This window comes from Strix uralensis, chromosome 10 (assembly GCF_047716275.1).
Source record: "Strix uralensis isolate ZFMK-TIS-50842 chromosome 10, bStrUra1, whole genome shotgun sequence".
NCBI lineage: Eukaryota > Metazoa > Chordata > Aves > Strigiformes > Strigidae > Strix > Strix uralensis.
The window spans coordinates 18,314,317-18,340,781 of record NC_133981.1 but is presented as its reverse complement, the minus strand read 5'-3'; the positions used below and the strand labels follow the sequence as shown (position 1 = coordinate 18,340,781).

General features: G+C 43.1%; 1 protein-coding gene across 4 annotated transcripts in view; it reads right to left on the bottom strand.

Moving 5' to 3' along the window:
* STAB1 (stabilin 1) overlaps window positions 1-26,465 on the bottom strand; it is a 65,581-nt gene that overhangs the window by 29,234 nt on the left and 9,882 nt on the right. For 2 of the 4 annotated variants that reach the window (XM_074879482.1, XM_074879481.1), the window contains exons 3-23: window positions 23,120-23,256; window positions 21,516-21,631; window positions 20,247-20,332; window positions 19,092-19,161; window positions 18,104-18,199; window positions 17,533-17,649; window positions 16,597-16,793; window positions 16,251-16,384; window positions 14,601-14,728; window positions 13,131-13,222; window positions 11,554-11,676; window positions 9,842-9,988; window positions 7,867-7,929; window positions 6,594-6,707; window positions 6,154-6,207; window positions 4,663-4,743; window positions 4,218-4,376; window positions 3,263-3,325; window positions 1,838-1,939; window positions 778-864; window positions 304-415 (exon numbers count right to left, since the gene is read on the bottom strand). In XM_074879482.1, the coding sequence (XP_074735583.1) occupies window positions 304-415; window positions 778-864; window positions 1,838-1,939; window positions 3,263-3,325; window positions 4,218-4,376; window positions 4,663-4,743; window positions 6,154-6,207; window positions 6,594-6,707; window positions 7,867-7,929; window positions 9,842-9,988; window positions 11,554-11,676; window positions 13,131-13,222; window positions 14,601-14,728; window positions 16,251-16,384; window positions 16,597-16,793; window positions 17,533-17,649; window positions 18,104-18,199; window positions 19,092-19,161; window positions 20,247-20,332; window positions 21,516-21,631; window positions 23,120-23,256 (2,278 nt within the window). Of the gene's footprint in view, window positions 1-303; window positions 416-777; window positions 865-1,837; window positions 1,940-3,262; window positions 3,326-4,217; window positions 4,377-4,662; window positions 4,744-6,153; window positions 6,208-6,593; window positions 6,708-7,866; window positions 7,930-9,841; window positions 9,989-11,553; window positions 11,677-13,130; window positions 13,223-13,520; window positions 14,503-14,600; window positions 14,729-16,250; window positions 16,385-16,596; window positions 16,794-17,532; window positions 17,650-18,103; window positions 18,200-19,091; window positions 19,162-20,246; window positions 20,333-21,515; window positions 21,632-23,119; window positions 23,257-26,465 lie in introns of those variants that run through there. The other 2 variants (XM_074879484.1, XM_074879485.1) reach the window with 2 other exon arrangements.

Below are 26,465 nucleotides of genomic sequence, written 5' to 3'. Positions count from 1 at the left end.
TAAGGACAGGCTCAAATTTAGGCTATCAAGCTCAAGGTGCTTGTCAACTGTCTTTTCTTTCCCAGGAGGAGAGATCTAAATTAAAGCCCCACACCTAAATTTGTCTGATATTTCCAAGACCCCCATCACCGCCTGTCATATCAGCCATGTTTTCTCCACTGTTGTTTGAAGGGGCACCCTCCATGACATTTCCATCACTTCTTTCATAACGCTGGTCTTGCCAGAAGGGAATCCAGGATACATGAACCCGCACTATAACCTTGCCCTACACTTTCATGTAGTCTCTCTACCAGAATTACCAACCTTTGTCACAGTTCTCGCCATGCTTGTTTGGGTCTGAACAGATGTGGCAGGCTACTCCTTTGAAACCTTCAAAACAGTGACAGCTGCCATTCCCTTGTATGCCATCGCTGCACTGGAAGGAAAACAAAAAGAAAGCCAAAGTGATTGAAACTCGGGGAACCAAGGCAAAGCTAAGGCACTGATGTTTACCAAAGGCACTTTGATACTTGCAGTAAAAAATAGGACTTTGAAGAGTGATAGTAGTAATACAACATCTCACATAGTCAGAGCTGTCCCCAACAGCCATGTGATTCACATTAGAGCTCAAGATAGAAAACCCACTGAGTACGTGCCATTCTCCCTGGATCTTCTGCTGCCACTGATGTGGGCTTAACCCTGGAGCACAAACTCTGAATTGTACTTATCTTTAACTACACTCTCTAACCACACTGTCTCAACTGCTCATTGCAACACAGCAGGATCTTTCATATTTACATTTCCCCGGCCATAGCACGGACTGGAAAATCCCCCTGGGCATGGCATGCAGTCTGGACCAAAGAATCCTTTGCAGCATCCAGGTTTCTGAAACAAAAGCAAAATTGGTAAGGTATGATGTGACTTAACAAGAATTACCTGGAGTCATCCCACCCTCATAATTCTCAAATCCTGGTCCTCCTCTCTGCCATGGACTGAAATGGACTGTCTCATTTGTCATCTGTGTTTCTAGGAGCTCCTGCATTTAAATTATTTTTCAACAATACCCCTCTTTCTGCTCACAGCCTATTCTTCTCAGAATAAAACAGTATTTTCTGCTCTCTCTCTCTCACTTCAACAAATAGGATCCATGTTTTCTGTGAGCTTTTATTTCTTTAATAGCGCTGGCCCACTCACTCCTACTTTATCCTTGCTGAGGACTGCATTCCTTTCAAGGGATGTAGAAGTCCTGGATCACAGGCCTTGTTATGACTGACCAACAGAGGAACAATCACAAAGCAAACAATCAGCAGTATTTAATGAGACGCCCACAAATCATTCCATATAGTTGGCACTGACAGAACTCAGGAGCTGCAAGCAAATGTGAGGTCCATAAACTCACTAAGAGCGAGTTTCCCGAACCATCTGACAGTGTTTCATAAACAGGATGCAATCACTTCACAGCTTACAGCACTTTCCCTGTGCTCAGCTTCCTTTGGGAGAAATGCTAAAACCAGGGTGCTCTCGGAGAAAATGTGACACAGCTGACACTGCACCATTTGTCTCATGGCTTCCTCCAGCTTGGCTGGTCACAACTGGTGTGATTTTTTACTGTACTCAGGTTTAATTGAGCTGCTTTCTAACATTTGCAGCAGGTTGGTACCCTGTGTTCTCTCTGTTTGCCAAAGAAAAAGCAGGTAGCCAGTTCATGCGATGGTCCTGGGACAGCCCTTTGCATGGGACAGCTTTCCTTCTGCTCCTATCCCCCTCTCAGCTCAAAGAGTCAGAGCTCTTCTTGATGGATGAGGTAGAGGAAAGCTGAGCTCCTTTCACAGGGAATGTGGTCTTCCATCACACTCACCGTGACGGTTTGATTGCAGTACCTGGCGCACCCCTTCTTCAGGACACTCAGGCCTTCTGAATCATGGATGTAGACACATTCTTTTGGGGACAGCATTGGTTCCTGTACAAACAAAACAAGTCATCACCACTGTAACCTTCTGCTCTGCTGTTTTTGCTGCAGAGAGCAACTATGTCTATCTCTGAGCTGAGGAAGTTCACAGAGAAGCCAAGGTGAAAAAAATACTGTTAATGGCATGCCTATCATGAAAGAAGGCACACGCAGCTTCCTCTTGCTCCCAGCAGTCCCCAAGACTGAGCCAAGGTACTGCCCTTTTGTTCTAATAATAGTGTCTATGATAAGGGAAAGAGTGAGAGTAGGGGGAGAGGATAGGGAGAGAGGGGGAGGATGGGAGGGAGAGGAGACAAAGGAAAGAAAAGGGCAGGAGGTGAGAAATAAAGGGTAAGAAAGAAGGGAGGAAAGAAAGGAGTGGGGGGAAGGCAGGAGGGAAGGAGAATGGGGCAGAACAGGAAGGAGGGAGGGAGGGAGGGAGGGAGGGTGAGAGAGAGGGGAAAGGACTGCAAATAATTTTGGAACAATGCTCAGTGACCTGTCATGGAGTTAGACATGGGCAGAATTGGGCCCCAGATGATTCTGCCTTCACCTGCCTCAATCAGAGAGGAAAATGAGCGACTAGTGATTTTGCAGAGCTCTACCTCAGACATTCATGCTGAGACTGTATCAGCAATTTCTCCTGAAAGTCAGATCTCTCAGAAGACACCCAACAGTTAACTGGTGAACACTTCTCTGGCTTTCACAAACAACTCGGGCCTGGCCTTCACATGGGGATTTCCTGGAACTTGCTGTTCTGTTAAACTCAGCATGGGATAACTCAAACACCAGCACCCAGCCTCTCCTCCTTACTGCACCTTCAGCTAGCTCTGCTCATCTCCAAACCAACAGGGAGCACAGGGCAAGAACAAATTGTTTCTCACCCTCTGCAGTGCAGAAATCTTCTTGTAATTCTCTGGCCATGACATAGGCAGTGGTGGTACTGGATGGTACTACTGGGATTAGACTTGGTTCTAGCAGTCTGGAGGAGCTGGCAGACTCAGCATGTGAGCAGAAAAGCTCTGCCTGAGGCAGAACACAAGTGCTAAAAGCTGCAAGTCTACAATTTCATTTACCCCAGACTGTCTCACAGCGCTCTCAACTGATTCAGCAAACAGACTTCAGAATACACAGCACAGAGCAGTTAGTGGGTGACAGGCTGGGATCACAGAGCATGGATATGTGGGGAACACATATCCTCTAACAAGCCTTTCTACTGGCTGCCTTTCCTGCTTTTTATTTATTTGGAAGTGGCTTGGGTTAGAAACTGTCTATCAGTGTGTCTGTATGTCATCATACAAAGAAGAAACTACTGGAATAACCACAAATATTTACCATTTCTCTGCTGCCAGGTGGGCAAATGCTGTTGTTGAGGGCCTCACAATCCACACAAGAGCCCTGTTGAGAAGACACGATGGGAAAACTTAATCTTCACAAAGGAACCCATTCCCCATGCCAAGAATGCTACAGAGCTACTGCTCCCAGTATATATCCAAAACATCACATGTATCAGAAACATTCCTAGGAGGGAGTTTCCACACTCTGAAATGGGCTAAGTTTATCACTTAAATAAAATGACTCCTTTGTCTTGAGGAGATGCCTGCACCTGACTGCAAGATGGGGTCTGTCTCCCTCCTGTGAATCTATCAGCCACTAGACACACAGCTATGCTGGAAAACACTCTGGGCATCCATGCAGCAGGCCTCACTAAATCAGCAAGTTATGTGGACCCTCTGGCCACTTGGGATTAACTGTGTCTCTCCAAATCAGGTACCTCTTGCCCATTCATCCTCTTTCTTCAGTAACCCACGAACGATAAAATAGGGGAGCAAGCACCTAAAATAAGGTATATAAAACTGTTCAGGTGAGACTGTCACACTGCAGAGCATTTGTAGCTCTTGCTACTGAATGACTGCTTCCTGTCCAGACTACAGGACACCAGTGCTGATAGTGATGGGAACAAAGCATTGTCAGCTGAGTTAGCAACTATGGTGTGAAGAAGGTCATATAAGGCCTTATGAAAAGGCAAATGTACTTCTGATTCAAAAGCAGGATGGGTGCAAGGGAAGAACAACCACCTACAAGGAACATTTGCTGATTGCCAGGAAAGCAGTGCCAAGTGCTAGCAGAAGAAACACTGACAGTACTGATACTGCCTAAGTTCACATCGGGGACCTCAGAGAGAACACATTTCCCAAATGCAATTTAATACACAGCCTGCTTTTGTCCCTCCAGGCGAGTGTGGGGTCTACAGGAACTGCTAGGATGACACCAGGAGAAGCTGACTTACCGTCACAATTTTATGTTGCTCTTCATTACATCTGTGAGGCAAAATGGGAATTATTGAAGGAGGGATGAAGATGCCGTCCAAGGTATGGATAACACCATTAGATGCCACAATGTCTCGCATGTTTAAGGGGATCCCCGATTCATCCATCAGAATTCTTCCCTGATGCAGAAACACAAATAATTAATCTGCATTTTAGCCTGTTAGACTGCATCAACTACATAAAGCCAATGGAGGAAACAGATGGTACACAGCATCAAGTGCAGCCATGCAAATGGTCAAGCCTTTTAGCAGAGTCACAGGTTAGATAAGAAGCAAATTAATTCAATGACCTCATTTAAGTCTAGTTTTTTAAGCAGAGAAGGGCTGAGAGCACATTGTTCAGAACCTCATCCAGACTTTCTCTAGCACAGCAGGGTTTGCCCACAGGGTTTTGATTCATACTTACATCTGCACTGATGTTGATGGTAAGTATCTGGTTAGCCATAGTAACAATGTGTGGCATCATCATCAGTCTGTCTACAGTCACCTGAATAAAAACACAAGGCAACAGCACCATGAAACAGCAGGGTCATTTCAGTACAGCTTACAGAATCTTTCCATGATTTCCGCCACTTAAAAAACCTTCTAAAGGGGCCTTGACTTTAACATTTTAAATTTCATGAAATACCTTAAACACAAACAACGGGTCAGAGGGAAATCCAGGACTTTGTGTGAATTGTTTGCAATACCACAAACACAACGGTGCCAGCAGCACCAGCCTTGGTTTTCACTCCTTGTGTAAGTAACAGTCCAGCACAGCTGAAATCGAGTCTCACTAATAGTGTCTCTTACTAATACAGCTGCAAGTAGAGTCAGACTAATAACTGGATTTTCCGGGACATATTCAATAAACAATGAAAGCTCAGTCAGAAGCATAATAGAGAACATATTTTGACTTAATAAATAAGCTTATTTCTAAAGGCAGAAAAGATATGTAAACTGCAGCTGCTGTACTGAGAAACAACGATTTGAGAAGTTCTGAGGACCAAGACAATTGTTACTTTTGCATCCAACAGGTTATTAAAGTAGCTCAGCTTGTTACCATGTTGTTATTCATCAACTGCAAGCAAAACTAACTTTTGCCATTTTGTCAAAGTGCTGCTCATTTTCTCTATTGGAATCTGGAAAATCACAAGGACTGACATTTGCTTCTCAGTAAAGAATGGGAATAATATTGATATTTCTTAATGAAGGACATGACATTGTACCATAAGCTTGAGTATTCACTTCCTCCACAGGTTTTCTGTTTAACTATAAACATTTCTCTTGTTTATTGTATAAGGAAAAATGTCTTGTTGATACACTGTATTGATTTTATTTACCCTGCCCTTATAATACACAGCAATGTTGGTGCAGGAGTGGGCAGTACCAGCTCTGATCACAGGCTCACTTGCACCATCTAACTTGAGCCACTGGTAGAGCCCAAGGAGAGAGGAAAAGCAGCAGGGACTTTGGACCAGTTCTTCGCTTGGCTGTAACTTTGGTGTTGCTGCTATTAGTGTTTTAGGGAAACTGTAGGCTGGAGAGTTCCTAATTAAGGTACACTCTTAATTAATAGTTTAACAAAATAAAGTGATAACAGGAGAGCATTTGCTTGCAGCAAACTCTGCCAGACAATATTTTCATTGTAAAGGCCATCCAACTAAGAAGCACCATCACTCCCAGGAAACTCAAGAGTTTCGTGAGGGAAGAGCGCAAGCTGTCCCTTTTGGCAACCACTTTCATGGTAAACATTTTGCCTCATCACATCCTGAATCAAATCTCTGCTCCTCCAGGGAAAGTCCAAGAAGTAGCAGCTGAAGTCATTGACACTCTGACCTTTATGCCAAACAACACAGTTAATAACATGCTGGGCAGAAGGACCCCAATTATCTGGAATTAGAGCTGCCTGCCTTACCGCTGCTGAAGTGTAGATATGATGTTTCACAAGTTCTTGAAGCTTATTTATGCCCTAAGGAAAGAAGAGAACATAAGAATTAGATACCCCTTCAATGCTCAGGAGTAAGAGGAGGCAATTACATTTTCTTTTAACCAACGACTGACAATGCTAATGTATGTGAATTCACTTGGCGAATAGGTTCCTTCATTTTCCCCTACCCAAAGCTGGGGTGAGGAAAGAAAGCCAAACATTAAACAACCTGGCTAACCATATTTCTCATTGCAAGTTCCATCAGCATTCACTTCTCTCCCAAACCCTTACAGAAACAGAGACATGGTTTAGCCATCTCCAGGAAGAATAACCTTCAGCAGTGATCAGATACATTGCACAAGCCATTCCAGCACAGCCTAGTGCAACAGAGTTAGCTCAGGATGTTTTAAAGTACTATGGGCTCTCACCTCTGTGAAAAGATAAATAAGCCTTCCATCTCTCAACTGATCCACACCATCATTGCTGGGTACGAATACAGTAAAGGGGCCTGGTCCATCCAGTATTGCAGGCAGGCCACAGTTCTGCAAAAACAACATGAGATTTCATCATGGATCTAGCATGAGTTAGTGCTAGAAAGGGAGAGGAAACTCTAAGCAACCCACTAGAGGCAGAGCTATTGAAAAGCAAATGTATACAAGAGGCAACTGGACACCAAGGATAGGTATGTAATATAACAGAGGCATAATGCCACAAAAACATAGCTTGGACAATGAAGCCACTGGTGTGAATGCAGCTAATGTGAACAAGGACGTACTGGGCTAATGCTCCCTGTGTGCTTTAAACACACAAGTACATATACAGAGACTAAAATTGTATCTTTTTGCCTGAAGACAAGAAAAAGAGAATCAACTCTATAATCACAATTGCAGTTAGTGAGTTTTGTAAACAACTTAAGGAAGAAATTCTTTACTGTGAGGGGGGTGAGACACTGGCACAGGTTGCCCAGAGAAGCTGTGGCTGCCCCCTCCTTGGAAGGGTTCAAGGCCAGGTTGGACAGGGCTTTGAGCAACCTGGGCTAGTGGAAGGTGTCCCTGCCCAGGGCAGGGGGGTGGGACTAGATGAGCTTTAAGGTCCCCTCCAACCCAAACCATTCTATGATTCCATGAACTAACAGCCACAGAGCTGAAAACAGGCCAAGATTGTTGTAAACAACGCTAGAGCAGATCCAGATGACTCTGCTGGAGGTAAAAGGAAAAGTCTCCCTCATGAAAATACTAACTAAATGAATCCTGGGCAGAAGCCTCAATGGTTTATAACCCAAGGACTTCTTTTATTTAGAGATCTACACCCCAAAACCGGGTAGCTACAATCTAGCTTGGCATGGGCAGTCATGAAACCTTCACTCTTTGTCCTGACAGTGGTCAAGAACTAAACATGCTTTGGAGAACAAACTCCCCAGGGTAGAGTGGAGGGGGAGGTGGAGAAGCAGATGGGAAAGAGGTGTAATATGCTTGCTGCTTGTGACAGATCCCCTCTATATGTGAAAACTCCAATCTTTTTCATTACATTTGCTTATGTAAAATACACAAAATAAGAAATGACACAGAAAAAAGCATCCAGAAAGAAAGACAAACCACTGAGATGTATTTAAATGTTATTCAAAATTCCCATAAAAAAAGCAATAGGCTTTGCAACAGCAGCAATGCCACACCTTCCTGGGGCAGACACAAACAGACTCACCTCTAGTATAGTTTCAAATCTACTGAAGATCTCCATCGAAGCAAGGATCTCACCAATGGTTTTCTGCAAGAAGATACAAAGAGGAAAAAAATGGCTGGGGCTGAAGCGAGGTCTGAGCACATACTGGAATGCTGTTGTCAGTTTATGTTTGTGGTTTGCATGTCAAGATCTACAGGAGACCATCATCCTCAAAGTCTTCAAACCCTCCGTATTGGCCAGTTGACCTAGCAAGGACTGAGCCTGCAGTAACTTAGGCACAAACTCCCTCCCACGCACAACAAACCTGATTTTGCAAGGTACCATGCACATGAGCCACCCTACTCCCATCTGCAGATTAAATTAAACGAAGAGGCAATTGCTCGCTATCATTAAAACTAGAGAGACTACTTCCAGTGATAAACAAATCAGTTCTGGACTGGTAGGCAGTGGAGCTGCTCTGTCAGTTCAAGTCTCCCTGCGCTTTGAGGACAAGAGTTCACTCTGCCACCTGCAAATGAGCCCCAATGCTGAGAAAATACAATACATATGCATATTCCTGAAAACACAGAGGAAATAGATGTCTTCCTTTTTGCCACATTGCCCATGAAGACAAAGGTAACAGGAGGAATGTCCCTTCAAGTATCAAAACTTATGAAGGGACTTGTCTGACCTTTATTTGCAGGAATCTGCATGTTTTTTCAGCAGAAACTGCTTCCCACAGAACACAAAGGCACAGAACATGACTTCCAAGGAACACGTGTACAAAGGGATTTGATGCCAAAAATGGCTCACGTGATCACTAGCCTTCCTTGCAAAGGCAACATCACAAGGGAAGGAAATGTCTGAAGGAGTCCAGAGAAAGACAAGCTCTGCAGGGAGCACTCTCACTGTCCTGCCATCCCAGAGTAGCTCCAAACCCTTCCCTGCAGGTACCTGAGCACACAAACACAGAGGGGTCCAGCTTCCCCTCTGGACTTCAGACACTCCTTTTTGAAAAACATCCTCATGCAGGTCATAACACTGAGAGCCCCTTGAGTGACAGCAGACCTAAACATCACTGATGGGCACAATCAAACCCATATGAACACTCAGAACTTGTTCAGCTGATATATTATCTCAGGACATTTCATCTGAAGAGCTACTAACACTCAACACAATACTCCAGCTGCTTTTTAAACACACAAAATACAACCATAATATTACATAGTCTGACTGTTTTTATAAATTAATTGCAATGGTGTAAAGTAGGTGCAAACTACTACCAAAATCCTACCAAATTCAAGAGCTTGTGCCATTCTATGAGTAATTTTTTTTGCAAGGAGGTAGGAGGTAACAGAACCTGCTTTCTGCATATATTCACACAGAATATGTTCATTTGCATATATGCATATGTTCAGGCATAGCAATGTAGTAGCTATAGCAAGAACTTCTAGCTAACAGGGAAAAGTGCTTAGCAGAACTTGAACCTGAAACCCCTGCCCAGTGTCTTAACTTCAAGACATGACTTCAAAATGCAAAAGTCTAATGATTATTTGTCCTCATTTTAAATATTTTTAATGCAAAGACAACTTTTTAATTATAATTTCAAAATGCAGTACAGACTGATTAAGAAAATAATTTTATTTTTTTATGAAAAATGCTTCTTCAATATTTATCCTATAGGATACATATTCTGTAAGATACAATGGAAAAAAGAGCTCATTTGCTACGAAGGCAGTGATCTTATGAAAGTAGAACTCTCTACTCATCCAAGCAGTGTAAGTGCATCACTATATGTATCTATCTGGTTTATGCAGTGCTGTTAGCTACTTCTAATGGTATGCTGACATAATAGTGCCTAATAGGCCTTACCAGAAGATGAAAACAAAATAGCTAGCTTTTTCCCTTTAAAAAAAGCCTCACTGATTTGGAAGTTTAATGATGAAAATAGATTTATTTTTTTTAAGTGATTATTCTGCTGTCCCATAAAACAGAAGAAATACAAATGTCTGTGTACCTGTGGGTTTCTGAGGTTGTTAGTGCTGGCTTTTTTCCTTAGGGTGTCAACAATATGCATGATGCCATTGGCTGCTGGTAGGTTCAATTGCAAAACATTGTACAGTTCCCCCGGCAGGTCTTGATATCGAAACGATTTGATGTACGGCTGGATAATAAAAAAAGGTTATTTTCTTGTGATATATCTGTGTTATCATGATAGATCTATAAATCATTGTTCCCTTCAGTGCTCTCTGCCTATGGGTCAGCAAGGTGAAGACACAACCAGAGTTACTCTGGAAAAAGTAAATTTAAGGGGTGACCTGGGTGTAAAACCAACATCCCACCTCTACTTGAGTTTGGGTAATAATTTGATCCTGGGGATACTTTTTAAGACTTACTACAGAAAGAAAACCTAATCTGGGACAGTCAGCTCTAAAATTAAGTTTGTCTGAGTGTGGACAATGCTTGATCCCAGCTCTGGATCACAAAAGGGTGCACTGACCATCAAGGAGCTGCTGCACCAGTCTGTCATGCACGAGGAGAGAGGCACAGTGCCTCTCGGGCACCGGAGTACAGAATTTGGAGGCAATCCCAGAACAACAGCTTTGATTGCAACTTTTATTGGCTCATAATGCCAACAAGGAGTCTTTATAACAAAGCCAAACCAGTCAGCATCACTGAATTATAAGGCACGTATCTGGTCCTTCCATACACAACCACGCACTGAAGCTGGGTGTAATGAGGTGTTCCAAGGGCAGCCTACAAACTAAGCATCAAGGTATTGGTGCTGCAGCCATAATCCAAGCTCAGGCAAGCACAGTTTCCCCACGCTTTTCATTTCACCACGTGCATTATTTGAACTGCTCTTCCCCGCCCTGAACTTCAGTTCACATCACTGAGGATTCTGGCTGAAACAAAGGAAGGGGAGGGCAGACTTCCAGATCAAAAGACTCCTGAGTAGACAAACAGGAAAGAAATTTAAAAGGAGCATCGACAAGATCAGTTCCGATTCCCCAGCCGCAAATAGTGCTTTGTCCTTTTGATGCATGCAGGGTGCATGTATTATGACCTAGAACTCAAGGCCAAGGCTGGATCTCAGAGAGGAAACATACGGCTCTCCCTCAGCCAGCTGTGAGCATGCATGCCGGAAAAGTGCAGGATGGAGCGAGAACAGTGGATGCTGGAAAATATGAGTCAATTGGAAAGGGGAAAAGAGAAAAAAAAGCCTTCCAAATCAGAACATAATGATGAAAAACTCTTTGCTAGGATGACTAAGAAAAATAAAATAGAAAGAGGGGAAAAGGGAAACCGGAGAGAAAATATTCAGCATGTGGCTGTGTCCAAGCACACAGTCTCCAAGGAGAAGCATTCAGTCTGAAGAGAGACTTTGCTGCCTCTTCCATGTCAGCCACATGGATATTGTGGCAGCTAACAGTGTAGGGAAAAGGTCTCTTCTCCAGAATACATATAGAGACCAAGGACAGACGATTCACAAGTCAGATTCTGGCTAACTGGTTGTCTGCAAGACAGGAGAAGTGGTTGCTTGGGGTGTCTGGTCTTAAATCACCTTGCTTTGGACTCCACAAAGCAGCTTGTTGCTCTGATCGCAGGCAGGCTGATTAGAGAAAAATGTTTTCTGGTTAAGAAAGCGCACCCAGGAAACTACGCTCAAGCTCCAGTCTGTCCTACGTGAAAGCAGTGGCCCTGACTTCAGTTCAGGAGATCCTTTACCTGGCTAATGAATGTTAGCTGATGTCCTGACAAGGTCCACAGAGTCTTGGCTTTTACCATGTCTTCTACCAAATGCAGACCAGGAACAATGTGCATTCTGCACAAATGCTCAGCAGTGGTATCCTTTGGGGAATAAAGACCACATAAAGACGATAAATGACATGTTCTTTCAAAAACCTCATTTACTGAAAGATCCATAACATTAACTTTCTCCCAGCTAACCACACAGAGAAATTCTTAGCATACAAGATTGAGCTTCCCTCTTCATTTTGGTTCACTGGAGTAGCACTGTGGCAAATCTTTTGCTTCTGTTTGTGTAAGCATGCAAACACAGGGAGACTGATAAACCTGCAAGTGACTTTAGAGGAATCCCCTAGACAGAAACCTATTGGACTTGGACAATTAAAAAACTATCCTTGCATGCTCCAGATTATAAAACTTGCTAAAGCTCCTCATACACAGTCTTTGTTTATGTTGGACCATGTAGATGGTATAAGCTGCTGAATTTACATTTAGTTTCTTCCTTTTTTTTCTAGGCTGTCCATCCCTGGTGTTTTTTTAAGACAATCCTCTGTCAATACTGATTTAGATACAACTGATCCTTGTGGGAACAGGTAGACTAGATAACTCATAGGCCTTTTCTGATGCATTTTCTATGAATCCAGAAGTTACCATGATGACCTAGGCACAGAGCCTGACTTGTGTTAGTGGAAACCTCTGCTCAACAAGGTAGTAGGAGACAACTAACGTCCCTGGCATTTGCAGGTTAGGAGTTGCTCCCCAGACTCTGTGTGAGTTACTGCTGCACAGATAGCTTTGCTATCAAGGAAAGGAATGATATTTCTACACCAGCTGGAAATGTAATGGTCAAATGGGGTTGGTCTGGATTATTTTTAAGACATTTACCTTCTCATATCTTGAGTGCTAGCTGCAAGCTAGCTACCACCTGAAACACAACAGGCACCTTGCCTAGCATGCAACTGAAATCCCTACTGCATGAGCTGCATTTGTAGCTGATTTTTAGCTCTGTCCTGGGAAAATGGTTTCTATATACCTTCTCATCCTAACGATGGATAGCCTGGTTGTGGGCTTAATTGTGCAAAAACTACTGCAAATAAACACAATTTAATTAATAAATAAAATAATAATATGACCTGCAGGACCTACTTGCTGAGCCCTGCCATGTTTACTGTCCCATTCTCAAGAAGCTGACACCATACCCACATCTAGGGCCATAGGCCCAAAATCCAATACTTTAATGCAAATCTCAGTCTCTTTTGAAAATTCCACCCTCAAGCAGTGAAAAGCCACCTAAAGCTTTGAGAACACTTCCTGACATTAAAACAAACTCTGTCAATACTGAAGAGAGAGGTTTTAAAAATAATGAGAGGGATGTAACATCCTCTATGAGACTGCAACTTAACCAGACAATGAAGAGTCTTCCCAAGAAATTGCTTCTATAAATACTGCCTTCCAAAGTTCCTCTCTCATGTGTCAATCAGTTTTTACAGGCTGCAGAACTCAGGCAGGAAAGAATCCTGAGACAGCAAAAATTTGCTAAAACCAAGAAAACTTACGTTAAATTCCATTTTATCATGAATTGGAAGAAGGGATGGTACGAAGACTGTGAAAGGCCCGTATTTAGTCAGCAACACTGAGCAACCAGAAGCTGCAAAAAGAGTGGCAATGTGAAGTAGTTACTTGGCATACGGCTTAACTCCAGCAATAATTATTCCTCTTGTTAACAGCACAATTCAATCTACACATTTTTGGCCTGATGCAAGTAACTTGTTTACAAGGAACCAGAGGGAGTCTGGTATTGCTATCACAGCCCAACTTGGTTGCTATTAGTTTTAAGTACTTGCCCACAAGATTTCTGAAGAATTGCTGGTGACTTTGGTCCACTTCAAATCACTGCTGAAATCTGCAGAATATTCACAACAATTTTGTTCCCACATGCTTTCTACCTTATTCTTGGGCCAAGAGTCCTCTGTCTTCCTCTTCAACAACTAATTTTTGGGTGTCATCAGGATTTATTGAGACCAAATACTTCTTGAGAAGCTGCTACGAACCCACAGTTGTCAGTCTTTGCTCAATTGTCAATGGCCCATCAACAAAATCCACATCAACAAAGGTCATTAGGTATTAAGTCCCACTGCACAGGAGTTAGGAACCCAGAGATCTTCATGCAGGTAGAAAACATATGCAAAATTTTCATTACGGAAAACATGCAAAAAATGAGTGTTGGCAACACTGGTATATAGCAGGGATGGGTATTCACAAAAGCTAAGCTGAGCTTTGAGCCCTTTCTCTATGCTCCTGTCAAGCTAGTGGAGATAGAGAAGACTGTGCAGAGGGTGAGTTGGAGAAGATATCTAACATAAATATGCTTTGACATGAGCTAAAGGGTTCTCATTCTTTCCTTGGATTACAGTGAGGCAAAAATTAACCTTTGCAGATACCACTCCCCACACTTGCAGTACACAGGTTCTAAAACAGTCTTCTGTGCTTTGCAAAGCAATTACTCAGAAAGTACCATGCTGCATAGAATAAAGCTTTTTCATCTCTATAACAGCCACTCACATGTGCGTGCTGGCAAGGAGGCTGTTTAAGGGCTTAGCAGACGTTCTACTAAGTAGAGGACCCATGGCACACCAGCCTCAAGCATCACTGCTAGAAAACTCAGTGACAGCTGAAAGATCACCGAGTCTTCAACACAGACACTGCAGGTGGAGGCATACTGGTGGTTTAATGCGAATGGGTTTGAATCACACCTCCAAGGCACATTTTCCTTCTTCTGCACATATGGTAATGTCCTTCACCAGGACTATCAAACACTTAATACTCATTCACAGTGCTCTCAGTGTCTCCTCAATTCACAATCCAGGATTGGTAATATGAGTTCAGAGATGTGATATGTTTAATTTTGCAGCTCATGGTCATACACCACAAAACAGATCCATTATGCTGAAAAAATTTTAGCCTTTTCTGACACACTTTTGTCCCCACATTTGCTCCATTCCCCCCAAAAATTCAGAAGACTTTACCAAACATTTTCCTGGCGACGTTTAATTTCCTAGCAAACCTTCCTCGGGAGTTATGCTGATTTATCTCACTCAAGAGATCTTTATAGCAACTTCTCCCATCTCCAATCTCCCCTTCTTTACACACACAGCTAAGAGACAAGAATGAAACATAACAAACCATTATAAAACAGCTTGCAACACATTCAACAAATGTGAGTAGAACAACATGTCAGTATCTATAGTTGAAAGACAAATCCCAGCTTTAAGGTGTACGTAAGAGCTTAGTAACTTCTGCCTAAACTAAGTGACAGGAAAAAAGACGCACACTTCCAGAGTGCAAGCAAATTTGGACCTACCAAAAGAGAATGAAGATGCTTTCTCAGATACAATCAATGTAAGGACTGTCTGCTCTAGAGTTCAGGGTACAGATAGCCACAATATATTTATCAACACCTTTCTAACTAGATACTGAGTCAGTACCAGTCATTACAGCATCTTAAAATTTGAGGTAATGTGTAAAAACCACAGGCTAAGTGAAAAATTTAGCAAACAGCTCCTATGTGACCCCAGCTTCAGTGAGAAGTGCCAGCTCAGGCATATCAGTTAGTAAAGGCCCCTTAGTAAAGGCCCCAGACAGGCTAATGACTTTTCCAGAAAAGCTTATCTACATGTGAAAATCTCCACCTTGATTCACACGGATTTATAGTCATTACTCAGAGACTACTTAAGAACACTGGCCGATAACCATGTTTTTTCCTTTTGGGTTTTGTCCCAGTATTGGCTCTGCTCTTTCTGTTTCAGGGATGCAAAGACATGTGACATGGGAGGAATTTGACATTACTCCAGCCTCGGAGGGCTGAGTGCCAGCTGCTGGGGAACAGATACACTGAGGCAGGGACTGTGCTGAACACCGTGTTCTGCACTTTGCTACCATATCTTCAGAAGGAGAAGCCACGGTGTTTCAGTTCTGGCCTGGAGCACACAACAAGCAGGTGGATGCTAAGTTTTAGCAGAACTGGAGAAGGAACGGTCAAGGAGGTGGGACTGCTCTTTCCCTCTTCAGTTTCTCAGGGAAGCTCCACCTTTTCTTGGTAACACAAAATCCTCAGTGAAGCTTTCTCTGGTGTTTGGGAGGCCATTATACAAAAATGATCCTAGATCTGGCAATATTTCCCATCTGAGGGGTACCAGTTTCTAGGTGTTTTGCTCCAGAGGACTAAATGAGGTCTGGTGTTTCTTCCTTCTCTTCAGCTCTGCAACTCTAATTAATCTCTTACTTATGGGCCTGAGTGGGAAGAAGCCAAAGATCAAATGTGGGCAAATGTGAGCAAACAAAAGTCACACATCTCCCTTTCAATGACTGATTATTAACTGATAATACCCTACTACTACCACCAACTGGGAGGGCTACACCTCCAGTTCACATCACAGAAGACTCTGCTGCCCCAGATTTAAAGCACCTTGTGACCCACATGCCAAAGGGGTTTGTAGTCACTGATGTAAAACTCTTCACTTTCAACGGGCTTGTTACAAACAGGCTCTTCTCAAAAGGTGACTGTCCCATTCTCCTCAGTTAGCTCTCAGTTTCTTCAAAATTCACCTCATCCAAACTCAGTTTCTATTCTAACTGTAGAATAAGCTGCTCTAATGGCAATATTTAAACTGGCTTACCTAGGATTCCCCTGGGAATTAATTTCACATGTGGAAGTCACGTCGCAAAAATACTGCCGGCAATTGTTGGGAAATACAGAACACTCGGACGAAGGAGTTCTCCTACTCATCCCACGCTTGCAAACACAAGATGCCTAAGGGAAAGCAACACAGTGATGATAGAGCTGCATTCATCATCTTTTACCCAGTAAGTTACCCTACAAAAGAGCTGTCTGATTTCCTTTTGCAAAATCTAAGGTGAGGAGAGCAGATTTGACCAACACAATGGTGACCTCCTTTGAAGAACTTCTCACCTGGCCATTTTTCAGACCCTTACAGGTTGCTGATGTGCTGTTATTGCCCTTACCTCTCCTGGACGTCTGTAAACACAAATTGTAGAGTTTTCTGGGCAGCCTCCATTGCCATCAACACAAGGGTTTATAGGCTGGCAAATCTTCCCATCTCCTTGGAATCCTTCTTTGCAGGTACACTGATAATTTCGTGGTCCAAGAACCTTACATACAGCGAAGGGGGAGCATGGAGAAGCAGCACAAGGATCCTGAACTGCAATTGAAGAGATGAGAGTAAGAGCAACCAAATTTCTGTTTTCAAAACAGCACTTACTGCAGCACAGCAGAATGCAAAAGACCTGGAAAGAATGGAGTATAAGGAATTTATATTATTAAACTTCTAAAATTTCCCAGGAAAATAAAGTCATTTCAAACAGCAAACGTTTCAGGTTTTTTAATCTGAGGAATCTGGATGACACATTCTTCATGTTACTTCCATAACAGAAGCGTGAGTGACAAAGGATGCTTGGATTTACTTTTGAATTTCCATCATATCTGAGGATATATGCAACTGCAGTTTGGTCTGCAAAAAGCCAGTGAAAATAGAGCTATCCATAGCTAGCTAATCACATGCATCGTACTGACTTTCTTTTAACAAAACCAATTCACAAACTTAAACTTGAAATCAGTGAAGAAATCCTCCAATTACACACCTTATTATTTAAACTGGTACAGACTCACCAAAATCCCATTGTCATGGTTATTCAGTACATACTTGCAAGCGAGTGCTGGATGAAACTGCAATTCTAATTCATTTCTTGCTTTCAGGACCAAGTGAGAGGAAAGCCAAAAACCTAGCCCTTAATCTTAAAGGGATTCCTAAAAACCAGGCTCTTAAGCCTCTGCAGTGAAGTAGGCATTGATTTCACAGTGATCAAATTCATCCAGAGATACCAGTGCAGTAAGATTTTTCCAAACAGGGGACCATTTAGGGTCACAGAGAAATTTCTCACCTTGACAAGTGCTCCCACTTTTTCTGTAGCCCAGCTTGCAGTCACACATCGCTGTCCCATCCCTTACTACACATTCGCTGTTGGCCTCGCATGTTACACCTCTGCAAAGGGGAAGCTCTGGAATCACACAGCAAACAGGGTTTCCCTTTGAGCATGCAGGGCACTGCTGGAAGATACAACTTACCTTACAAAATATCTGGAAATGAAGGCAAATGTGGTTTCCAGAGGCCCCCAAGCTGGCACAAATGCCAGGGGATATAAGCAGCGTGGACAGCTCTAAATCACTGGCAGCTTAGGTAGTCAGGTCCCACAAGGCTTAGAGAGAAGAAAGGATCTATCTGGTTTCCAGAGAAAGAACAGAGGCACAAAGAGATGGTATATCTCGGCCACTGTCACAGAAGGGGGAGCAGACCCCAGCTTTTCCCTCTGTCTAGATCTCCAGTGCTCAGATCATCTTCTCTCTACATTCCCAAGCTATTCATTGCTCCCCAGTTGCTTTTGGGACACACGCATCCAAGCCTGTATCATAGTTTAGCTCCAACAGCCCCTCTGTCACTACCAATGTATTTACCTTGGTCACACCTAGGGCCAGTGTAGCCTCCATAGCACGTGCAGCTTCCATTCCCAGTGACGCCACTGTTGCATTCTCCATGCACACAGTCACACACTGCAAGGAAAGTCCAGACAAATCCAACCTTCAGCTACAGGGCAGTGCGTAGGGCTCCAGGCATACTTTGGTCAACTGCCCTGAGACTTGGCACCCTGATTTCCCACCAATAATCCACAGCAAACGTAGCTCTTCTAAAAACAGGCTACACCAGTCAGAGCTTACAGAGGGCAAACTGCATGTCCTGTGCTCAGGATGACAAAATACTGCCCTGTAAGAGCATCCTTGAATGCAAGATCTAGACCAGCCTTTCAGGCATGTGTTTTAACTTCCCACACCTCTAAGCCTCCTGCAGCCAATGTGGAAGGAGGCAGCGTTAGGAGAGCCTACCACATCTGTGATCCCAGCATCCATGTTGTGTGAGCACAACCATCAAGATCACATCTATCTCACCTGTATGGATACAAGGGAACCAGAAGCCTTGCTCCTATAACAGTCAGGCTGCACTGGTCATAAATCACTTCCAAAAATGCCATACATGAGAAGCAGCACTGTGTGTATTAATTTTGTAGGGAGGGCAACAAGGAAGAAGCTGGAGACAAGTGGGGCAGTTACAGGAGTCTGGAAAATGGTTGGGAAGTGAGTGTGAATTGCTTCAGGGATGTAAGTAACAGGCTGGCTAAAAACAGAGAGGAAGCTGGGATAGCCCTGGTAAAGGGAGAGAGAGATTTACAATAGGAAAAATGGACTGATTTGAGTGAAAGACTGAGAATCATTTGTCTAATGGGACAGTGGAGAGGGCACAAAGACAAAATGCCAAGACACCTGCTATTGAACAATGCCAGCTGGCATCTTCTCCTCCTCTCCAGCACCCTTTCTCACTCAAATGCCCCCTACTCCTTCCTTACTCTGTTATTTTTGTGGATGTTTCACCTGAATTACTCATTCTTACCTGACTGACAGTCTGGGCCAAAACGATTTTCATCTTGACAATTCTGGCAGGCAAAACCACTGTATTGCTCCTAGAACAGCCCCAAAATGTCCCAGATGTTATTCTTCTGTATTATTGCATTGTTCCACACACTGTTATATTCAAAGCCTCTCCCCTTTTCTAATTTTCTGTTGCAGCTGAAGCAATACAGTGAAGAAAACCGATCTGTTCAGTGCTCTAGTAGTATTAACCAGTCCTCAGGGCAAAGATCACAGTGTAAGCTGACACACAGAGACCATGCCAAATGCCAGCAAAACTCTGGTGGGCATTGAGGAAACAATGTCCTGATCACAAACAGACAGGAATGTACCAACTGGCTTCTGATATCTCTCTGAAAATGGAATTTGGAATTCACTGATGCCAATGGGACTTTTCACATTGATTTTACAGGGCCTGGGGACCTTCAGCATATATTTTGATAGATATAGGATGTCTTTAAGTTAAATCGAAAATCAACCTTTCTCAAAGAAGGGTCCAAGAGATAGGATTTTAGCTCGCAATGCTATTAATTAAGGATGTTATAAAAGCATACAGTTCATAAGAGAAAGTTTCAAATCTGATGCTGATCCATTAAACTAAAAGTTTTAGAAACCTTGCTCTATATGATTCAAATGTGCAGGAATTGTTTATGCTTTTGTTGTACTAAGTCTGGAGCGGTAAAGAAAAATATAAACATCTGTCCTATATTCTCTTTCTGATCTCCTGCTTCTCCTGAGAGAGGGAGGATCTGCCTGCCAAGGTGCAGGACAAATTCATTTGGGAAATACATCATCCAAGGTGCAGCTCATAAAGCTGCAAAAGTCAAGTACCTCAGGGCCTCTTGCAGCCACAGACACTGATTATTTCAATGATCAGAGGGTTAAATTCATGCAATTCTTTCCTTACTTCTCCCTAGAGATCCTTCCCAACTCCATACCCTCACCAACAGTGTCTTAGTGCTATTACAGACCACACCAACCCTCCAGGAAAACCACAGACACTGATGCTGGAATGAAAGAAGCTGCCAGTGACCTTCCACCAGGCAGAAGGGCAGCCTTCATCCAAAGCATCTGCACAGACACTATACGACTCCCTCTGATAAATGCACATCACCCTCAGAATAAATCACGCACTGACCTTGCAGATGCAGGTCCCATTTTGCTGTATACCATCCAAGCATGTCCCATGGCCATTGCAGGGATTTTCAGAGCCACCAGGACACTCTAGCAGGCAAGAGACAGGCCAGACAAGATTAGATTGAACAACCAGCACTGTATCTCCCTTTCCATCTCCTCTTCCTCCAGGCATTCCAACTGTGCAAAAGCAATGGCCTCTTCACCAGCCCAGTCCCTGCCTGCTTATCCAATACACCTAACGCTGGCCCAGAGCTGGTGAATATGGCCAGGAGTGGCACTAAGGAGCAATTTGGCTGCCAGCTAAGAAAAGCCTTTTGTTAAGAGCCTAAGGAAAAGTCCCAACAGGCCATAACTAACTAAATTTCAGCAAAGGCACTGACACATGTTTTGAGGTTGAGCCACTGCTGCTAGCATCAGCGAGAGGTGGTTATCAAATATCTGAGGGCGGTTCTGAAACTCAGGACAGACAGGAGCCTGCTTTGCAAAGATACTGAGCATTTTCAGCTCTCCCTGACTTCATGAAGAGCTGGAAGTATGCTCAGAAAAGCATGGTCCACACATCTTTGGAGTGGAGTACCTCCAAATTCTGGGGACTACTTCTGATAATTTTAGGCATGTGATCCATTTGACAAAGCCAGTCGCTTATTCAAACCACTTTGTGTGAGAACAAGCACTCAAACAACCTCCCATTTTCTGCAGGACTGGAGAGCATCTTTCCATATTCCAGCAATGGGTTGTTCATATGAGAAGTGTTTGGCTTAGTAGGTCTTGCTTTTGGATTTTTGAGACAAGACAAAACAAATTCTCATTACTTGGCATAAACCTGAGTGGAAGCTCTGGGACAGTTATTTTCACCTTGGGCTGGAATTGTTAAGTATTTTCTGTGGCTGAATGGCTAACTCCAGGCTATACAGGAGCAAATGTGGGACATGCACTGCAGACTAGAGGGACATCAGAAAGAAGTATCTTCCTCTTTCTTTTTTAAAGAGGAACAAAAACATCCCTTTCCAAAAGCTTATTTTTAAAGAAGAGACAAAAGGAAGTTCCACCAAAGAAGGTTATGTTATGTCTTAAATGTAAGAGGATTCAGCTCATCTCAAGCAAAGAGGTTCCTCCCCCATTATATTCTGAACCTCCCAGACAGATAACAGAGATCTTGTGAGTGTTCGAGAAATAATGAAAATTAATCACCTCAATGAATATTTAATGCCTCCTATTAAAACTGGTTTGACTCATTCAAGAGTCGTCGTAAAAAAGATGAAAAACTTACCATAGCACTCTGTACCCCAGAATCCTGGACAGCACTTCTTCTCCTCAATTTCCTTCTTACATATGTGATGGCACCCTGGCTGGGAAAGGATATTTTCTCCTAACTTGACAGTGTATCTTAAAAAGAACAATCCAAGATACATGATTGCAACACAAACGTACCACACGCCTGTTGGAGGGTTTCTAGGAAATCACATTGCAGTGCACTGAACTCTGGAAGGAAGGAAGTGCACTCATCCCCTCTGCCATACATGCACACAAGAGTTTGCACTCAGGTTATGTCTTCTCTAAGGATGCCCATTGATTTGAGCCTCAAAGATTGGATACAAGAAATCTGCCAGGGACTGGACATGAGACAGGACCTTGGGTGGTCTGAGGGCATCAGGACAGAAACTTTGGATGCTGAAGGGTTAGACAACATAGAAACAAAGTTAGGATCTCCAGGGTGACTCAACATTCGACTTCACACCTAAAATAACCTTGAAAGAACAAAATCTTCTTGCAGGACTTGTCCCTTTCTGTCTTGCACTAAAGATTCCAGATGGGGATGCTGGAAATTTGGATTTAATAGCTGTGTTGTTTACAGATTCTCTATTCAATCTTGGACAAATGCCTTAAAACCCCAAAAGAAGCATCTTCTTTTCAACCCTTCATCCACCACCTCTACACACAGGGTAAGCCCTTGGTGGCAGTGTCTCTTGTTCTGCACGTACACAGTACAGAACTATTCTTGAGTCTGTCCAACAACCACCACAAGAGCACAGAACACTCAGAAAAGCTGCATACACTCACATTATTCTTACACTTCATTTTATTTTTGGCACAACATCCTTCCCAAAAGGAACTTGGAAACTGTCTCAATAGCACTGTTGCTTTGGCTTCAATATGACTCCTGTGTGTGCCTGTGCAAAAAACTGCTATAAACTGCAAAATTGCTGAAGTTATTTTTAAAGTATTTCAACAGAATAGCGAATCACACAAAACCATAGACAATGGAGCTATATATTAGCAGTTAACATTCACTACTGAACAGATATGCAAACAATAATCCATAGTGTTGCATTTTTTAAAAACTTCCTGGTAAATTCAGTTTTCATTCACCCTTTTCCTATTAGAGCCAAGCTCAACAGAATAAGAGCAAGGAACACATGAACAAGCAATTGTCATAAAGCGAACTAGGAAGGTAAAAAGTTCAGAGGATTATTGCTGCAAGCTGGGAGGATATACAAGGGGAACTATCATTATATTAATTTCCTAATAATCCGCTATGGAATTCTGAGTCTGAAACAGGTTTCTATGCTAGACAGCACTCTTAATTGCTACAGCAGGATTAGCAAACTCAGGTTGTTTAAGGCAAGTTAGAGGTAATTATCATGCGATCTGTTCTGTGTATATAGAACCTTATGCCCAGAAAAAGTCCATAGGATTTGCAAGGAGACAAAAGCAACAATAATAGGGACCATAAATCCTTTTTATGCATGTGAAAACAAAGCTCCTTGGGTCTTCAGAGCTCAAAAAACATGTGTTCTCCTGAAGGCATACACACTACTCCTTGCATAGCAGTGCAGCACCAAAACCTTAACATGGTTAGAAAACAGGCCTTACCTGCAGTCCCTCACTCCTAATCCTTGGGTGGTCTTTAACCAGCCTCTTGGACACAACATTTTAGGCGCTGCAGCACAAGCAACACACGCTGTATTCAAGGTAAACATCGTCTTGTTATTGCATCGCATAGATCTTAACTTAAAAAGAAAAAACAGAATGGAAATAAGCCCAAAATTAAATGGTTACCCTAGCCACTCATCTTGCCAACCTTTAATATCTTTATCAACATTGCACCATTCTTTAGATATCACTGGGAAGGGCAGTGACCAGTGCAGCTGCTGGGAGGTACACCACACACTCATATGCCTAAACCATCATGTCATGCCACTGCGTGCTTTTCCACTTGGATCTCAGCTAGAAGACAATAGGGCAGATCATAGCTATTTTATCTTTCCCCTATGTCTCACAGCAAAAATACTAACCATTTCTAAAATAATCATAACTGCACTGTTAATTTAAGCTGATCTTTTACAAACATGTGGTGGTGGTATGTGAGGACAAGCCCTAAATTAATAACCCTTGCCAGAAGACACTGAATTAAAATGCAACACAGCATTTCTCTTTTCCATGCCATTGATATGATCCAGTTCACCGGTGGTTTCTCTGTTGTTCCACGGGTCTGAAGAACCAAAGGTGTTAGGTCAGTCTATTTCCCAGAGCCCAGGAGCTGCTCACACAAATACTTCTCATGGCAATTGTCTTCAAGAAGGTGCGGTGGGGGTGAATTAAAAGGAAAGGTGCTCTGCACCTCTCTGATCACCTGGATGGCCCTTGATGCTTTGAACCTAGGTGAGAAGGACTTTATAAATATTGCCAAGTAGATCAAGTAGGAGACTTGGATCATTCACGTGGCTGGTGATAAATTCAGCACAATTCCTTCCACATAACCAGGATAACTTTAGGGGTTCCAGTTTCCTCACAGAGCTCTTCTGTACCCCTGTACCCACCAACCCTACTTCTCCAAATGAAACACAGCCAGAGCAGATGAAAAAGTACAGCCTCAGAGCAAATACTTGTCATATGCCTAATTGTCATTAAAGCTCATTATTTTACCCCGAAAGCGTTTCCTTGAATTTCTAAGCAACTGGAGTCAAGCAACTGCATGGAAACCTCATTGCTCATTTTAAAAAAAGACAATGTTTGCCACTGACAATGGAAGAGAAAAGCTGGGAGGCAATGAGCTGTGTTTGCCCCAAAAGGTCACTGGCTGGAAAAAAACCACACAGCTCACTTCATCTGTGCCTCTACAGGCACTGTATTTTCTAAAAATATAAACATTAGATCAAATTTTGGGAGGAGGCCTTGATCTGGGATTTTTTAAGCCAATCCTGAACAATGCTGTTAATGTAGCACCTCTCCCGTGCCCAGAACTCCTTGATTTGGATTCCCATCAGCAATCTCAGCTTTGCTTCCTCTGAATTTAAACCCAAATGCATACATTTGCCTCAAGGCAAGGGAGGAAGCCCATGGCTTCCCATCAGTTATGAACAGCTCAGGAAGGCCCTCCCAAATGATAGCCAGCAGACCCTGTCAGGAAAACCTCCTGAGAGATAACCCTCAAGTCCCAGGTCCACAGGGACATCTCCCTAGAACAGCTTCCTGACTCACACCCACGATCCCTCTGACTGGAGCTGTTGAGCTTTTTTCTCATCTTCTGCAGCCACCCATGCAAGAATGTTGCCCAATGAAGAAAGTGATTTCTCTGTCTGTAGTTGCCTGTCACATGGATATTAATTTCCAGTTGTGCATCTGGGGCTTTCCTTACTGTACAGTAACCTCCACTTCCTTTGGTGGCAGAATCTTCAACCAACCTGTTATGTCAAGGACTCCCTTGGATCATAAACTGTTCAAAACCAATCTGAGATCCACCAAATCCACCACATCCTGCAAACACTGGCTTTACTAATTTTATCCAGCAGGACAGAGATCAGCTTTGCTGTTCCTTTTGTTTCCACCCCACTGGCATACAGTGCAGTCAGAGTAGATTTTCCCTGTTTCATGGAACAAAACAGAGAAGACAGCCAATATGGATGGCTAAACGAGGTGCTACCTCTGGAGTACTGTCTCGAAAGACCAGCAGTGCCATTGATGGGGTAGGGAAGAAGTCCATCCAACCAGCTGATTCAAATACGAATTAGGACTCCAGATTAAAGCTGGGCTTCTGAAAGGAGCCAGCTGAAGCCAGGCACACGGTTCGACAGAACAGTATATCTCCTGCCTTTCTGATCCCATCACATCCCAGCTTTAACCTTCACTGAGACAGTGCCTCAGAAAGAGGAATGGGAAGATGCCCAAGGAAGAAACGCAGAGGTGGATGCCTTCCCATGAGTTATGATGTTAACGTTGTCAGAATTACCCCGCAAACACTTATCAGGTGTCTGAATCACCCTATCTGTATGTAGAAGACCACAGAAACAGTAGAGCACAAAACACTAAATTAAAACTCTCCAATCTTCTATTTCTTGTTTACTTCCAGGCATCGGGAGCTGGCTGTCAGACACAACCTGACCGTTAAATGTTTCTCTGTCATGGTGGTGGAGGAAGACATCATTATTCACACATTATTCCATTTTCCTTCTCTTTCCTTCATCAATGTGGCTTCATTTCTAAATGGAGATGGACACTGGGAGAGGAGAAGGGCTGTCACTCCTCCTTGTTGGCATCTTTAATTACTTGCAGGCCTCTAAGACAAGACAGTTATTGTGGAATTCTGCCTACCCTACCTTCCCGGGACACTTCATGAGCTTTAGGCAGCTTTCCAGTAAGATCTTCCCCTTTTTATAAGGAAATACGCTTGTGTCAGCAGCAACAGGCAGGAGGAAAGAGGAAGAAAACAACTGTGTGGAAAATAATAACAAAAAAAATTTCCCTTCTTATTTGAGTGACAGAACTGATGAAGCAGTCATTTTCTGGTGTGTTTTGCTTCTTAGGAAAGCAGAAGAGGGAATCAAGGGACATAAATGCAAGTTTGGATACTCAAATTTTGGAAAGGATGAAAGATAGACAAGAGTTTGAGTCAGAGGTTGCTCCTGAGGTACAGCCTCATGGAAAACAATGATGCACTGCTCCCTTGGGCTCATCTGTGACTGCTGTTTCTATGTTTGAAGACGCTGGAGAGGAAGCAGCAAGGGAACGTCTGTCCCTGTGATGCAGCAGTGCTGCCTGGTGGGTCGAGAGTCAATGAGGTCCGTGGTGGTTATGCCAGTGAAAGGGGGTGAAAAGTCACCGTTCTGATCAGGTGATGTTGTGAGCCTGGACTGTATCACACTTTGGGTGCAAAGCAACAGAAAAGGAAGACTGGTGCTCTCAAACAGCTCCGAAATTAAAAGAAGCTTTTAAAGCAGAA